The sequence below is a fragment of the Microplitis demolitor genome, chromosome 1 (genome assembly GCF_026212275.2).
Source record: "Microplitis demolitor isolate Queensland-Clemson2020A chromosome 1, iyMicDemo2.1a, whole genome shotgun sequence".
Classification (NCBI taxonomy): Eukaryota; Metazoa; Arthropoda; class Insecta; order Hymenoptera; family Braconidae; genus Microplitis; species Microplitis demolitor.
Genome location: NC_068545.1, coordinates 3,000,039 through 3,018,248, shown reverse-complemented (window position 1 = coordinate 3,018,248; position 18,210 = coordinate 3,000,039). Strand labels below are relative to the sequence as shown.

Here is an 18,210-nt window from a genome sequence, read left to right as displayed (position 1 = left end):
GTTACTTTTTCTGAGTTAATGTTTTTAAAATTATCTATTCATTTTATGATCAAAGTTATTGCCTTTATGGACAAAAGCAATAATTAGAAAATGAAAAATCGCACACATGTACATATGTAATGTTATTTCAGTAATGTAGAATTGTAAGAAAAAAGTTTTATTTGAATTTTTTTTTTTCTTTAAAAATTTTATATTTTCCTGTGGAAACTATGTTGTCAGCTGCTAGAAGCACATTACGAATTCGTTAAAAAAGTTTTATATTCAATTTATTTTCAATTCAAATTTTTCTGTTCGTGTCAATTGAAGATTTTCTCCAAGTGGTTGGAGCTTTTTGGACAAAAAAAAAGTAATTCACTTGAATATTTCTCGAAAATCGAAAATATACCACGTAAAAATGGTGGTATAATATAAAGAATTTGTAATTCATGACTACAAACGTGATAATAAATTATACATGACCCCAAGGATTTTTCGTGATAAAGTTGTTTTATTTTTTTTTACCCAAGTAATTATTTATAATTCCAGAAGCGAAGTTGGAAAGAAGTATAGGATTGAGGAATTCTTCTGAGCGATCTCGACACCTAGCCGTATTTCTCTCTCTTTCATTTTCTGTCTCTTTCCCGCCCCTGGATCTTTACCTTCTACCCAAATTGAAATCGATGCTCCACCCCGCGGCTGGTTCGACCAACTTTTTGTCCGTAAAATTGGTTCCGTGCCTTGGTTCTCGCGTTCTTACTATTTTTTTTTTATTTTATTTTATTTTTTACTTTTATCCTTTACCGCTTTCTCTGTTAGCTCGTTCGTTCGAATACTCCTAGCACGTACACCGTAAAAGTTTCCTCGAGTTTGAAAGTATAGCTAAAAGTTTTGGTGAATTCGAAGAGTCGGATTTGTTTTTCTAACGGCTAGGTATTTACTTTTTCACAACGTCCTACTATGGATGAATAGAGTAATGTTGGTACTGTGGTCGTTCTTTAGTTATATAGGTGGCAGCACTGCTTCTTTCTAAGCGTCATTCTTACCATTTCTTTTCCTTCTTCTTTCGCATCTCACTGGTTTTTTATTGAAAGTCGATGACGAATGGCTATTGGAATAAAGTTATACGCCGTTAAAGCTAATGTACCGTAACACTTTCTGATCAAAACTGGGTAAATTATATGTGCATATATATATATATATATATATATATATATATATATATATATATATATATCAATTGCATTTTTGGTGAATTTAACTTTTGCTTCAATTTACGATACAGCCATTGAAAAATATAAATATATTTTATTGAATACCTGAATGTGATATAAAGTTTCGAAATTAGTTAATAATTTAGGTATCATTGAATTTTTCTATACGTTTATAAGCTAAAGCTATTTTTAGATGCTTTTTCAATTTTCTAAAAGTAATGAATTGCAATTTGAAAGAGCCAGCTATGAAATATCTTTAGTTTTTCCTTGAAAAAAAAAAAATTGATAAGTTTGAAAGGTTAAAAAAAGCAAGCACTCCTTATTCTTCATCACTGTCTCGTCTTTCATGTATATGATATTTCCAGCATAGCTAGAGGCTATTTCCTTAAGCTTATAGGAATTCTAAAACTTTCGCAAGTATTTGTCGCTGAGTGCCATAAGGAATCGGCTTAATACTAAGTACAAGTCATATGTTACTAGTATTAGTAAAAACAAAAAATTACGTGAAAAAAAATATTTGAATGATGTTATATTATAAGTCATAAAGTGGAATATCAAGCTCTCATCCACTTGTCATTTCACTTCTACGTAGTCTAATCCTCGAGCTTTAATAAAATTTCTCACCATGTTTTTATACTTTTTTGCTTTCAGGGATAAAGTCTTCAAGCTCAATCTAAGCAACATCAGCCACTCCAACTGTGAAGTAAGTATCACATGTAGTAACATCAAACACAAGATAATAATTTTTTTACGGCTTTGTGCTCTCTGCGTCTCTGTACTTCCATCATATATATTTTTATCTTGAGCTTCAGAGTGATAAAACCACATAGAAAATGATTCGATATCAATCATAGTGATGTTCCCCCATAAAATACCATACTTGATATTTTTTTTGATGACGTAAATAAATATTTCACGTGTTGAGAATCACTAATTACTGTTTTACCACAACAATCAATACAAATTTGTATTATTTTGTGAGATAGATCAAATTTTATTGTATTCACACGAAAATCTCTGAAGTTTCAAAATATGAAAGAGAGATTGTCGCGTATTGACAAGATCTGTGATCGCAAATCCCAGAACAAATGAGTGAAGAGCTTTCTCTATAAAACTGTCAATCATCTGAGACCACCCTTCGATGCCTTGACAGCTGACACGTCTCTGGCGCTAAGCGATCTATTGTCGACACACTTACCACCCCCTTTTAGTGAATCTACAACCCTCTGCCAATCATTGAAAAAGACACGCGATTGTTATGATTTCTATCCAATACATAAATTTAGTAATCTCTAAATAACGTATTCTATCCTACCAATGAATAATTTCTTTGCCGCTGTTATTCATTTTCAGCAAAAAATGAGAATTCGTCGAATAAAATTCTCCGTTCGTTATAGCGTAGAATAACTCATATTTTTCGGTATTCGTTTTTGTTTTTGCCTCTTTTTCTTCCACTTATTTTTGCATTATTATTTTCCCTTTTTGCGTCCACCAAGAATTTCGATCGACGAGATTGAATCGGAATTGCTTTAGTTCCGGGATGGAGAAGAGAGGGTGTTACTGGCTTGGCTGACCAATTCAACAACTGGCCTGATCACTAGAGACGTAAAATTGCTTTTTAACTCTCTTCCATCTTGGCGTCACTGTATTCTTAAAAAAAAAAACTTAAGCTTAAAAAATAATAATAAAACAAAAAAAGTCAAATTTTTGAATAAAATAGGGTTATTTTTTATTAAAGATATATGTATCGATTAAGGGTCGTGGTTCGTCACACTGGCGGTTTTATAGATTGATAGGGTAGTAAAAAGACTCAATGTATCCGCAATATGTGATACTAACAGATGCGCTTATGTTCTGCACCTGTGAAGGGTGCACGTAAATAAGCGTGTAAAAAAGTCATAATTTTATAGGGGTTTTTCTTAAAGCCCAGAATACATGTTGATGTATTGTATTACAGTTCACAATAAAAAATATCAAACTACTAAGCAATTTAGCAAGCCAATTTTTTTGTTATAAGTAATTAACAATAATGTCTCTATTTTTATAAATAACAATAGTGTTTGAATTTTTTGGATTCCAAAAATACAGCTTTTAATGCAGGTAGTGCAAAAAATATAAATACATACAGAGGGGTACAAACATCGAAATGGACTGTGGCACGCGATCCGAATTCCCCGGGGCTATTCCAAGGGATACACGAAAAATTGACTCTGTGGGCACTCACAGCAGACGAGGGATAGTAACGATTTGAAAATGCAATTATTCGAGCGCGTCGACGCGTTTCGGATTTCACAGACGTGTATATCGGCACCCCTCTTTGTTTTTCCGTGACAGAGAAACGGAGATTCGACAGATGCGCAAACTATAAAGTACTGTATTTACTAATTTCCTCGAATTGTTGTCATTTTATTATTTCGCAAATGCTTGAAGCACAGAAATAATAATCATATGCAATAAGTTCAAGAGAATTTAAGAATTGCTCCAAAAAACAATTAAAAGTCATAATTAATACAGTTTTATCTTATTATAATATGTTATTAATCAACTTTACCAAGTGACTTATAAAGTCTTGTATAACTTCTGGTGACAGTATCATTTTTCTTTTCATTAACTTCAGATGATTAATCATGGATCCTTATTTAAATATCATTATTCTCATTTTAATGGATGGACAAACAATGTCACAGCGTCGATCAAAAACACTCATAACAACGTTAGTTCTGAGTGGGGAAAAGACACTCCATCATAAATCATAAGACATGAAAACTTTTTCTTTGAATCACATTATGTTCAGCTATATGCTATAAAAGTATTCTCACCCCTGAACATTAGCTACATATATGTTCGTCGATATTATTTTATTATCCTCTTGTGACATAAGCCTATAAATGAAATCTAGGACATACACGAGGTTGTTATTTTATCATCATTTTACTTCTCAGTCCACTTATCATTTTGATTTTGTAAATGATCATTAAAACTGCCTTTTATTTTTCTAATAGTACTTGTTGATATTTTTATCATTACTGTTGGCATGATGGACCTGGAAATCCGAAAATTTTTTGCGCAACGAAAATGAAAAAAAATTTATGAAATTCTACTGCGTATGTTATCATACTTTTATCGAAGGTGAATAGAATATATATATTATTGAATATGAAATATTATTTTTATCGACAAATAGAAGACGTAAAATGAGAGAAAGTATAGAATGAAGAGTGGCAAAATAGGTGAAGGGCCTGATCAAATTTCGAAATTTGCATAAATACATATTGTCAAACGGACACAAGGATAAAGTATGCAAAGTATATATATATCTATATATAACTCAAAAGGTATTATGCGAACATTTGTACAGTTGTCTTGCTTGCAGAAAATTCAATAATAGATATACTCGTGCGTGAAGTTGTAATTCGTTGTTATGTACTGTTGAATGAAAAAAAGTAAGAGAAGAAATGGAGGATCGATTCGATTACTCGGTTGTTGTATGTTATAACCCCTAACATTTCATGAGTCTTAAAGCAATGAAAAGCAACGCCCTTTCTCACTCGCAACAATATTCTATGCTAATGTCGACTGGGTAACAATCTTGCCAAAAAAGGGGGACAATAATGTAAGAGAGTCCCGGCGAAATTTTCGAGCCCTTAAATAACTGGCAGTACACGCATGCTGAACATAACGTCAATAAATTTTTCGAATTGAATATTACAATAAAATATAAAGTGGTACTGATTATAAAAATTTATTGCACTTTGGCGAAAAAATTTATAAATAGAACTCTATTAATGACATACATAGAAAAAAGTCAAATCTGAACTTCATCAGTCAGATAAATTTTGAATTTGAATTTAGTGTTCAGTGAACTTTAGCACAACAAATTTGTCTAAAATCAATATCAAATATTTATTTGCTTATCTTCAAATATTTGCTTCGTTTGACGCATCAATAAAAAATGAATCAAATATTTGCTAATAAATATGTGCAAAAATCAAATGATAAATAGTCATATATCTTAAGCATGTGAATAAGTAATTTTGAAAAATATATTTGTTATTTATAGTTGATAGATGTATATAGTATATATTATTGAACTTTAAAAAGTAATAGTAAAAGCACAGGTCACTATAACGCACACACTCGCACATATGTGCACACACACATGTAAAGATATATGTAATACGGGAATATACCGATATCGATAAACTATATAGAAGCCAATAAAACAAAAATTTACTGCAGAAAAAATTTATTTCCTTTTGGAGCTCAGGGTGAAATACCATAGGCTATATATATATTTGGCTATGTAGGATTCATTTTTTGCCACAAGGAATATTACCTATCTGCCCTAGAGCATAGTAAAGTATTAAGAGTACTCGTAAGATTTACACGGTTGTGAAATCGTGTATAATATATATTTATATGCACCCACCAGTTATGGATGAAACGAGAGTGTATATCCTTTACTTGATACTCTTGACGTATATAATACGTTACTTATACCGGGACATGTATATTGAGATCGATTTGACATGTTTATGCATCCTCTATATATCTTTAGAAAATATTTGACCTTATGAATACTACTACAACATAACTTCTTATTTTGTTAGCGTACATAGTAAATATTTTTGACATTTTCAATAAAATATTGTTGAAAATATGTATTTACATACATACATATATTTTGAATAAAATTATTTATATTTAAATATATAGATATTTTTTTTTTTTTTTTCATATGATTTGTATTCATGAACACGTGTTTTTCATAAATTTAACTTGTTTTTTTATTTCTTGACATTTAAAAATAAATGAAGTTGAACCTAGTAGTAGACTGGTGCAAGTTGTAACATGAAATTTATTACCACAATGAATTTGTAATAAAGCTCTTGGAAAAATGTTAGTTTGATGAGTTTTTTTGAGACACACGTTTTCCACAAAACTGACATATATATGAATTATACACACTTAGAGTAGTTATATTCTAAGATATGAACTAGTAGTCATATTATTTCTGCGTATTTATATACTCTTTTTACCTCCGACCACGTAGTGAAAGGGGAGGGATGTACATACATATTTTCCTAAAGAGTTCTAGTAACTTTTTTTGTTATATTACACTTTTTTCGTAATCTAATTTACCTAAAAATTTCTAGATCACTCGAAGTAATCAGAGTTTAATGCTCGAGGTTACATCCGTGTCAAAAACTCGATCTGATTTTAGTCTAAGTAGACTGCATTTGAACTAGTCGATCTGTTTTTGAATTTTTATAAAAATTTCAAGCTGTTTCTTGACCTTAGACTAAAAAAGTCGGATTTTGACCTAAAGGCAACTAAATCCAAACTAAAAATGATCAAAAACAAGACTGAAAATAGTTTAATTAAGAAGTAGTGCAGACAGAACTCGATTGACTCTTTAAAGGGTAGTTAGAAGATCTGCGATTTTTGACTGACATATTAGTGCGTATGCGAAACCTTTCAAAAATCTAGATCCAGTAGATTTTTTACTTTTCATTAAAAACCCAGCGCTAAATCAAAATCCGCCTTATTTTATGTATTTTGTAATATTGGCATGTATAGATGGCGCAGGGTAAAAAATTTCGCGGGTTTTTTAAATATTGTTGAATATCATACAGAAAAACTTGGATTCGTTTTACATGTTCATCTTAGATTATTGTTCAGCAAGAGTTATTTTTTTACTTTTTAAATATTCGCAGCAGGCGGGAATTTTAAATTATTTATTTATTTTTCACAATTCGTCTATTTTTATTTTTTTTTAAATATGTACATATATAGTTCTTCTATACTTGTACTCTACTCACGCGCTGGTTTCAACGGTTGCCGGAAGTTTTTCAACGAATGAGTATCTTCTGACGTAAACGAGTAATGCCGGATAGTTGGTAGCATCAGTTATTGAGTTGAACTACTCACTAGAATACTAATAAAATTGATTTTTTGTTTCCTGTTATTCAGAAAAATAAAAAAAAAGTTATTAGCATTTGATTAATTAGCACAATAAAAAAATATGAGTACATAAATCATATTTGGATTAATATTCTTACAAGCTTTCAAGATGAGAAACCTTTAAATCTCGAAAGTTCTCTTCAAGAACAGCGTCTAAGAAAGTTTAATTCTCTTTAATGATTTACCCGGATAAATTAAAATTTAATACAGTAATTAAAGCTGTTTCGCTTGACGAGAAAAAAAAAAAAGTTAACTCGGGCTTTGAATTTTTTAACAGTTAATTTCGCCATTTAATTTTCCAACTTCAACTCTCGAGTGAAAAATTTTACTTTATTTATATTTCATCATTATTATTTATTTTTTTAAATTAAATCAATTAATTTTAATTTATAATTATAAAATATTCATTTTAAAAAATTACTCTTGCTGTTTAGTAGCAAATTAATATACTTTAGCGAAATAAAAACCATTAAAATAATTTATTATAGCCATGGGAATTATTTTATAGTATTTACACAAATAACTTCCATAAATCCAAGTCTTTCTCGTAAAAACTTAATGCAATGCAGGTCTTGGCAAGTAGTGTCGATAAATTATTATCCTTTTTTTCTTTTTACCAAAAAAGTCTCTCAACCGTTCATGATTTCTAATCAGTGGCAACATTTTCTTCATTTGTTTTTTTTTTTTTTTTCGTAGTTTTCTATGCTTTAGTTCCTTCGTTAATGCTTAAAAAGAAGAGACTCAGTAGTTTCATTTCTTGTCCAATTAAATAAAGTCTAGTAACTCTGTAAATTCGTCGAAAACTCAGTCTAAAGGTCTTCTATCTTTCCTGTGCTCTCAAGAGCAAACGAGTTGTCTTTTGGCGCAGTACAACCCTTTCTAAAAGTCTTGACGTTTTCAGCAAACTTTCTCAGCTATATTTTTAACTTTTTTGTTTGTTTCTTCTTATTCAAACTTCCATATCCCTAAAAATTGCTTAATATTAATAACGTCTTGTATTCTCTTTTTTTTTTTTTGTTTATAAATGTTTCATGTAATTGTAGGGCTATTAACTTGTGCAAATGATGAGAACAGTAAACACAAGAATTTAAACAATTAAGAGAAAGTGTCTTTGCTAATTGAAAACTGAAACTGTCCTATTACTTCCACTCGACTCTGAAGTACTTTGTATTAGTCTTTTATTTATTTTTTTTCTTGTTCCTCAAAAGTCCGCATCGGTATATAATACCATCACCAAGATATTCTCTGGAGATACTGCTGCACTAGTCTGAATCAGAGCGACAGAGTAAAGAAAGGAATAAGTCTTAAACTTTGTTCGTTTGCTTGTCTTAGCACCTACTCTATGGATGCTTTGCAGCTTAACTTTTTAATTACCACCTACTCTGACTCGTGTTTATCGTGATATTATTTCCATCCCTTGACAGTAAAGAGCCTCTCTTTTACCCCCTCTAACTTTTAGCGCGTTAACGAGTCTCTAATCTTTAAATTTTATTTACAATATAAAATAAAGATGAGGTAAATTTTTTCAATTTGTATAGATTTCATTTTTTCGTACCCAGACTATATATTTTTATTGTATACATATTTGGATCCTATCAAATAGATATTAAACATTAAGTTAGTTGGGACATTTGATAAAAAAGTTAAAAAAAAATATTAGTTGAGGATAATTAAAAAAGTTTTTCAGTCACCAGCAATGAATTTTGTTAGCTTTATTATATTTCAGCAATAAATTCAACATTTTTATGGATTTATAATGTTTTTGGCTTCAGTAAGTACTTTTTTTAATTATTCAGCACTATATTTAATGCACAACATTTTATAGTGGCGTAAAATATGCTTTTTTATTACGAAAATTTTACCACAAAGTGCATTGCATATACCCGGAAAAATTAATTAGATCTAAAATTTGAAGTAGATCTCTGAGGATCGATAATAACTTCGGCAGATCGTCAACAATTTAAAATTTATGATAATTTCTCAAGATCTTCGATGATCTGGAATTTTCGATGACTTTAGACCTATACTGATCTCAAAAAATCTTTATTGATATCAGCTCTACATTGATCTCCGCAGATCTGCTAGAAGTAACGTAGATCTAATTTTTGGAAAAGGTAGACTTCTAAGACCTGCTGTAGATCAACGAAGATCTAAACGATGTTTTCTCGATTAGTAAAACTCTGTTTTGAACCCATCAGGAATATGAAGAAAATAAACTGCTAACGCAATATTCTGATGGTCTTTGTTTGGTTTCCATTATCTGCAAAATCGAGTTTCCATCGAAAACATGATTTTGCAATCCGTAAATTAAAATTATTATGAATTTGCAAAAATTCCGGTAAAATTCATTTATCTGTCATCAAAATTCTTGAAGTTAAGAGTGTTCTTAACCCCCCTCTCCCCTTCCTTCACTTTTTCAAAAATATTCAATGACATTGAATAGCAAAATTTCAATAAAATCTTTATAACATGATAATAAGATTTTCTATAGAAGTCCTACAGATTTCTAATTCAAAATGTCAAATTTCGTTGACTAAAATGTTTTTAATGAAGTTCTTAATCCTGATATTAAAATATTGAATTCTTGGGACATAAATATACTTCAATAATGATTATTAAGAAAGTAATTTCTTGAATCAATAATAATTATTTTTTTAAAGATATTTTCTTCTCAGCATACTGTGAAACAGAAAATTATATGCATTAGCCGACTTTTTCTCGGTATCGATAAGTCGTGTTGAAGAATAAAAAAAAAAGTACCGTAAACTGATGTAATCGTTTTAGTAGAACAGTTTTGCACGTTTACCAGCATCTAGTGTAGTAAAACGATAGGTAAATGGCATGACCATGCAACTTTATACACGAGTTTTTTTTTCATGCTTTATACCCATCCCACTCATTATTGTTGTTACTTGTGTCACAAGTAAACTTAAAAAAAAAAAAAAAAAATATAACACTCTACTGTGTGGTTAAATTAGAGTATAACATGTCCAGATGGATGCAGAAAAAAATATTGGTGAACGATTCGATGTTTGTTATCGATCATGTTGGAACATAAAAAAATTTTAGTTGTCGATGAATCGAACGAATCGAGAGATGTGTTGATGAGTAGAGTGTGTGGTCTAGCCTGTGTGCTCTAGGGATTGATTGACGTTGACACTGATTTTACTGACTCTCTTGTATGTACATGCACTAACTCATTCCTCCCTGTGTATGGCGCAATGTCCCTAGTGTAAGAAGTAAATCACAGAAAAATTGAAATCCAGGATATCGAATTGAAATCAATATTGAATGCAGATTGAATTTGGTTTGCTAGTGGTGGATAAAAAGGGTGAGGAGTGACGGTTTCCATTAGGAAATCATGACTTATTGCATTGAACGACACCAAAAGCCACTTTACGCAGTACCTCTTGATTTTTCCACTTCTGGGTCATCTTAAAAATTTTATAAATGTATTCTTATGATGGAAAAATGAGGAAATAATGTCATGTAATATATAAAATGTTTAAATTTTTCCATAGGGTCAAATATAATCAAAAGTAAATAATTTTTCAATTTATAATCCGAGACTTAAAAATCAGTTTTCGTGTTGAAATTATAAGTTTATTCTTTATTCTCACCCACTTTTAAGATTTATAACTTATCCAGGCATTTTATAAAAAAATCTATAAACGGTCCACATAAATAGTAACTAGAATACACAAAAAAGAACTTGAATTAATATTTGATCAAATAAAAGGGAACGTCTAACTTAATTTACTTTCGTTTCCTGTACGAATGAATTTTGTAAAAAATCACGTGATACCAGAAAGAAAAGAATACGTTTTTTTTTACGATTTATTCGTTTCGTTTTTAACTGCTACGAGTCATGTGTGTACCATCATAGGAGAGGTATATGTATAAATGTGTGTGTGAACTCATATACGAGTAATTCCATCCAAACTCCCGTCATTTCAAGTCAATATTTGATGAGATAAAAAAGACCGCGGTGGCGTTGGTTCGTGAATTTTTCAACCAGCCGCTATATATCCCTCCATTCTAATGGTCCGGGAGAGGGATTCTGGGGTTGGTTGATCCCTAGTGAGTTTCGTGGGTTACTACTAGGGTGTTGGTACTCTTGGGAGAGGCTTGCAGTTTTCCTTACTTAATATTTTATCTCAGTAAATTGCATGATCCCTACACACGTTTACTACATTTCACTCATTTTTACTCGTAATGTATTTTTACTTTTATTTAACTCATACAATTTGAAAAAAAAAAAAAAAACAAAAAAAAAATTATGCTATTGATTTTCTATTAATTGCACAAGCAGCGATGCTTTTTTTTTAAGTAAGAATCTATTTTTATTCAAACGTGTACTTTATCAATGCGTTGGTTGTCTAGATCTAAAGTCGGTTGTAGAAGAATTTGTAAAAGAATTGAAATAAAGTCTTAATGAGCAACGAAGAAACCTATTTTGAATGAATCAAAGCTCCCGTAAAATTGGAAAATGATTATTATACTAATTTTTTTTTTCTAATTGTCAATTGGTTTGTTTGGATTTATGTAAGTTAACATGGCAGACATTGTGATTTTGAATGGACTAGCTTTTTTATGTTAGTCGTCTAGACTACAGTAGAAACATATTGAATTTCGTTGTTGACTTTGTAGCCGTTTAATAATGATGAACAAAAAAACTACGTGTAGAACTTCAATATTTCTATATCTCTTAGTATTTGTCTCTTTTTATCTATGTTGACATTACTCTTTTCTATGGAAGCGGCAAGCACATAAACTAAATAAATAAATAAATAAAAAATTTTATTAATTCTGTGTCGGTAATAAAACTCATCGGAGCAAAGCCCTTGAACTTGAAAATATATATTTTCACCGTACTTGAACTGAAAGTTTAAATTCCTGCTGTTTAACGGCAAGAAACTTGTACTTTTCCATTATGAAGTTGGAAATGATTAAAATTAGCGCATGTACCATTTTCTTTCTGTAAACAAAATGTAGGCAAAAATTCAAACTTTTAGCTGCGTATTTGGTGAAAACTAGTCCCCTTGAAGAAAGTTGACCCAACTCGCGTGTTTGGCGCCATCGGCTTCGTCTCGGGTCGGCAATTACACACATGGATTAGAATTTCCTACTTTCGACCCTTGGTGTATAATATACTACTTTTTATATCACCTGCTATAAAACTGCAAATCTCAATGCCTGTTTTGCTAGTCAAAAAAATTCAATTTCAAACCAATGTGATTTATCAGACAAACTGATCAGTTTCTCCCTTAGGGAGCAACCTCATTAACTTCTGCCCATTATCATCATTAATTTGCGTATTTCGAATATAGAATTATTTATGTCAGATTATTTGTCAGAAATTAGCCTATTTCGACTGGCTCCGGACATTAAAACTCCCAGTAACAATGCAGGTAATTTAAAAAATATAATGCACAGCACGGGAAAAAACACGATTTTAGATTTTGGGTGAAGTCAACCCTCGCTTCTGGTTTGGGTCAACTGCACCCTCGTATGAGTTCAATTTTTTGTCATACATTTTTATGGTCATACATTTTGCTTAAAAATAAAATAATTGTATTGTTCAAAAATTCTATTATGAAAAAAAAGTCAATCAAAACAAGGAAATAAGTGTTGTTACTAATATCATCAATTTTGCCGAAACAATTTCATATAAACCATCACATTTAATCGTTTTGCTTAATCGTTTAATTAACATAAATTGTATTTGCTCTTCATAAATCACTCGTATATAACCAGGATTTTCATATATACATACTCACTTTTCCCAACATTTTCCAACAGTTGATTAAGCTGCGAGAATGAGGGGATGATATTACCGGGGATTGCCATCACCAAATGAGTATTAGAGTCACAGCGTACCGTTAGTGCGAGTTTCTCGTCGGCTACACACTCATATCCTCTACTACCTTTATAAACACTCAGCAAACTCATCGACACGTACAGTCTCGTGGCAAAACGAGCATGGAAAATCCCACTTACATTGTACAACTCATTTTATATTTCAAAATATTCATATATAAACACACTACTCCCCTAATATTACCCACTTAAAAATTTATTCTTAACTCAAAGGCAAACTAAATAAATAAATAAAATACTTAAAACGTGTTAACGTTTTATTATTATTATTATTATTATTATTATTATTATCTCATAAAGTCTTCAACTTTTTATTTGCTAATAGCATTGTTCAAAAAATCTAATTCTGGGTTTTTCGAATTTGAAAAGTAAAAATCATTTTCATTTAAAAATTTTTTGAATTAAAATGAGACCCAGTTGTTCAACAAATCACTCAAGAAGTTATTATTCAAATGTTTTATTTTAAGAGGTTTAAAAAAAAAAGCAATAAATCTGGTAGTTTCGACATGCTTGACGTCGCATGTCGATCGTTAAAGAGAAACGAGAGATGCAAAGTCGTCGTGCGCCACAACTACATGCTACATAATATATAATACTATTACACGATAATTTTTTTTTAACTCTGCTTTGGGTGTGTCCCGGACGATTGCCTGTGTAAACGAACCACTTCCTTGACGGCTAGTGTAGATGCCGTCATTCAAATTTAATATTCATACACTTAAAAACTTGTGTTTTAAATGTAAATAGGCAAAAACGAAAACGAAATTACAATTATAATAAATCTTATTGCACACCACAAACGCGGGCTGTTGAGTGAACTAGATATTTTCGCTTAAGAATTCTTGTGAGACTAGAAATTCAAATTATTTCGTAAATGTATCGATAGATTTGTGTCGTCTGATTGAATTTATTGTTTTCCATTTAAATTATATTTCACCTAGGACATTATTGTTAAGAAGTGAAGTCTATTTTATTCACTTGACTTGACTAATGTCTGATAAAGTTATTGAAACATAATAAAAGAAAAAAAATTGCTATTAGTACTCAGCTAATAGAACTTGACAATTAAATTCTACTTCTTAAAAATTTTTTTATTCTTTTATTCAGTTCTATCAATTTCACTTGGTACTCTAATGAAATTTGTTGAATTTGCTGCTGTTGAAAATAAAATATCTAAGTAATCAATCGAATGGATCGTCACATTAATGGATACACTTTTCTTGTTTCAGAGAGACGTTCTTAATCTGGAACCAAGTAATGTGGCAAATTGCGTGTCGAAAGGAAAGTCTGAGGTAAGTTACTAATTTTTATATATATATATTTTCCGATTTCATTGATTATATTGAAATGAAAATAAAAACAAACTCTATTTAAATGAGTGAAGTAATCATATTCTATTCAATCAGTTTTTAAAGTAATGAAGATAAATTTTAAAATTTAGTTTTTTTTTTTAACAAAAATGTTGCTTCAAAAATAAATTGATACAAAGTTTTGATATTTTTTTTTGCACACCTCACACCTCACTCACTTTCAATTATCTCTACACTTTTTAAAGTGTAATAAAATAGATTAAAACTTATACCATCATATAGAGAACATATTGAGGAATGATTATAATGCAACATAGATTTGATTTCTTAACACATCATTTTAAAAACAAATAATTTAGGTGAAGGAAGCCGTGATGTCAATTAATCAACTGGTTTCTTGTAATCACAACTTTCGAATAAAACGACTATGGACCTAATTTTTATTTATGAGCGTTAGTTTGGTGACCACATGAACCCTTCGTAAATCACTATCTAACTTTTAGTTTTATTGTAATTAATGAAAACTTGAAAACTTGTAATTCACGAAAAATTTAGCTGCCATTTTTATTTTTACTATTGATATTTTTTTTTCTGTTCTTCTCTCCATCATCTACTGGCAGCAGCACTAGCGTAATAGTAGGGTTAAATAAAAAGCGACATCTAAAACAAAAAGGCGGGATATTTAAAAAAAAATTAAACTGAAAATAAGGGATAAAAAAATGAAATTAATAATTACGAGTTCAAAAAAAAAAAAAAAAATAAAAGGAATGATTAAGAATAAAGTGAGCGATTGAGGTGTGCACTTTTGGATTTTTTATTTTTTCTTTTTTTTTTTTTTTTAATTGTTTAAATTAAAAAAATTTGATTCTGGTTGAATTTAAAATCCACTATGTCAGTTGTAATTAATATCATAATAAAATTTTCATAGATAACCAAATGAAATTTCACAACAATAAAATACAATTTAACTCAAAGAGCAAGTTTACAATAGCATTTTCAATTGTTTTCATTATTCACTTGTGCACACGTACGTACAGATTTAAATATGAATGCAAAGTGTAAAACAGATTTTCGTTGAGAATACTTGATTTCTGTTGGTTCCATAAAAACATCAATATCACGTTTACAGTTGTATACATCATCTATAGTTATTTGCGTATTTACAAAATAAAAACTTCGACAACGACATGAGTTAATAAAAGAAAATTGACTATTGGTATTGACATTGTCGAGTAAAAAACGTCTATCATTTTTTTTTCCATGCGTTTTTTTCGCGATTTCAAAGCTTTAGTGAATGATGATGAAAGTTTTATTTGAACAAAAAAAAAAAAAGGGATAGTAGGATAAACGAACCATTCACTTTAATAGCCATGCAATTTTTTTTCTTTCAATTTTTTTTTTTAGCACTTTGACTGCCGGAACCACATACGAGTGATCCAGCCAATGAGCGACGGTAACCGTCTGTACATCTGTGGTACCAACGCACACTCGCCAAAAGACTGGGTGATTTACGTGAGTACCTTGTTTTATTTATTTACTTTTTTTGCGAGTTTGCCTCTTCCATGTCTCAGATGAGATGAGAAGACTAAAGCAAAGTACATGTTTTGCTTCTTTATTTTATTTTTTTCAAGCTATTCAAGTATCCGTGTAATGACACTAAGAAATATATAAGTCCCGTGTTGTCAAGTATTATGAGTCTCAAGTGTGTCCTACTAACCTGCGACAATGTTTTTTTTTTTTTGCTCTTCGATGTAATTTCTGATTATAAAGTTACTTATATTGCATTTAAAATAAAAAAAAAAAAAGTATTTACATAATTACACAGTGATTTGAAAATTATTCGTATCTATTTGCATGTAATTAAGTGAGATGAGAAATGAACTCGACAATAAAATAATTTAATGGGATTTAAATATAATTTAATTTAAAATAATAATAATGTAATGATTTTTACAGAGCAACTTAACTCATTTACCGCGACACGAATTCGTGCCAGGTATAGGAATGGGTATAGCCAAGTGTCCTTATGATCCCGCTGACAATTCAACGGCAGTTTGGGTAGAAAAGGGCAATCCTGGCAACTTGCCGGCCTTGTACTCCGGCACGAACGCTGAATTTACCAAAGCGGACACTGTTATATTTCGCACAGATCTGTATAACTTGACCGATGGTCGCAAGGAGTATAGTTTCAAGAGAACACTCAAGTACGACTCCAAGTGGCTTGACAGTAAGTGTTACAAGTAATAACAATATAAATAAAAATAAATAATAAACTATACTACACTGTAAAAAAAACTGAAAACCACATAACCCTGCGAGCCAGACTCGAAATTTCCCTCTATTTTCGGACCTCAAAACGCCCAGATCTGATGGAAATTCAAACTGAAACCATTAACTTTCCTTTTGTTGAAAATTTTAAATTTTCTTAGTGGGAAATTTAAAAAACGAGTAATCCCGCGCTATTCTGATGTTAAAATTCTTGGTGTTAAATTTAACCCCAAGAACGGTGTTAAAATATTTCCCAGTGTTGAAAAAAATAGTTCTATTTTTCAAGTATCAGAAGTTGAAGAAGAAGAAAATAAAATTTTTCCCGTTTTCAAAATTCGAAAATGATACGCCATGGTTAGATAACACCGTTACACAGTGCGGGTCCATTTTAACACCGATTTTTTTACAGCGTATTAAATAATCCTGTATATGCATGAACTAGATGAATATAAAATGAACACTTTAGTTCTTCTTATACATTAAACCTACTAAGTGATATTGACTGAGTATAAAAGTCGGATGATTTGAACTAGTAGAAAAAATCAATTTTGCGAATCATCTCCACACGATTGATTTTTCTTTGTACAGCGTTACAATGAAGCTCCATTAAGCTTTATATGTACCAATTGTTAAAATTTCTAGTGTAGCTTCCGATCTTTTAGGTTAAAGAAGCACAAATAATTCAACATAAGAGATTCTTCAATGTGTTCACTGACTTCAGCGTTTAGTTTTAATAGCAATCAAATGAAAAAAAAAAAAAGAAATAAAAATGAAAAATAAATAAAATAGAGATATAAAGACATTGCTCCGCCTCGGCATTTAAGGGTGTCTTTACTCGGTTATTTTGTAGGGTCATGTTTTTTTGCGTTCCTTGTCTTTTTTAATGGCCGATGGATCCCTAGTATATACTCGAATAGGTGCAGAGTACGCGGGAAATGAATTGCCAAGACCCGGAGGCCTTAATGCAGGGGTGGGTTAAGGTGTACCATCAAACGTCGAGGGTGCGAGATATCTAGGAGCATGGTAATAAAATAACGTTCCTTCTCTCGGTTTACTCACTTCGTCTCCAACTAAAGGTCCCGTTCGAAGACCCCATGTACTTGGAGAAGAAGTTAAACTTATGCCTATCTCTCTTTCCTCACTTTGGCTACGTCACATAGTTGGCACACCCGGTGAGAAGGTTTGCCACCCTTATCAACCTCATTCTCTGTGAATCAACGACCTGCAGCTTAGACACTTCAGCCACAGGATCACGGTATATCCCCAGAAGACATGAGAAAACTTTTGAGAAACTGTATAGCTCTAGGGTTATTTTAACTTTTTCATTTTACTACAAATTAATTATTTACTTTTATCTTCATCATACATTGTCATTTTTTTTCCTTATTAAATTTTATTCAAATAGAATAAATTAGCTAGGCATCTTAGCTTTGGTTTAAATTAATAAATTAAATGCTCATTTATTTTTAAGACAAAATAAATTTTTCAAATTTTGATTACACTGTAGAAAATTGGCGCCCATGAAAAAATCCTTATTCACTCCTTATGTGTAGTGATTTTTTTTTAAATTCCGGAACTCCGTATTCACTTCCGATTTT

General features: G+C 30.7%; 1 protein-coding gene across 2 annotated transcripts in view; it reads left to right on the top strand.

The window, feature by feature from the left end:
• Positions 1-18,210, top strand: part of LOC103575047 (semaphorin-2A) — a 135,680-nt gene that overhangs the window by 102,357 nt on the left and 15,113 nt on the right. For both annotated transcript variants that reach the window (XM_014444975.2, XM_014444974.2), the window contains 4 exons: positions 1,842-1,893; positions 14,264-14,326; positions 15,749-15,856; positions 16,301-16,571. In XM_014444975.2, coding sequence (XP_014300461.1) covers positions 1,842-1,893; positions 14,264-14,326; positions 15,749-15,856; positions 16,301-16,571 — 494 coding nt within the window. The remainder of the gene's footprint in view (positions 1-1,841; positions 1,894-14,263; positions 14,327-15,748; positions 15,857-16,300; positions 16,572-18,210) is intronic.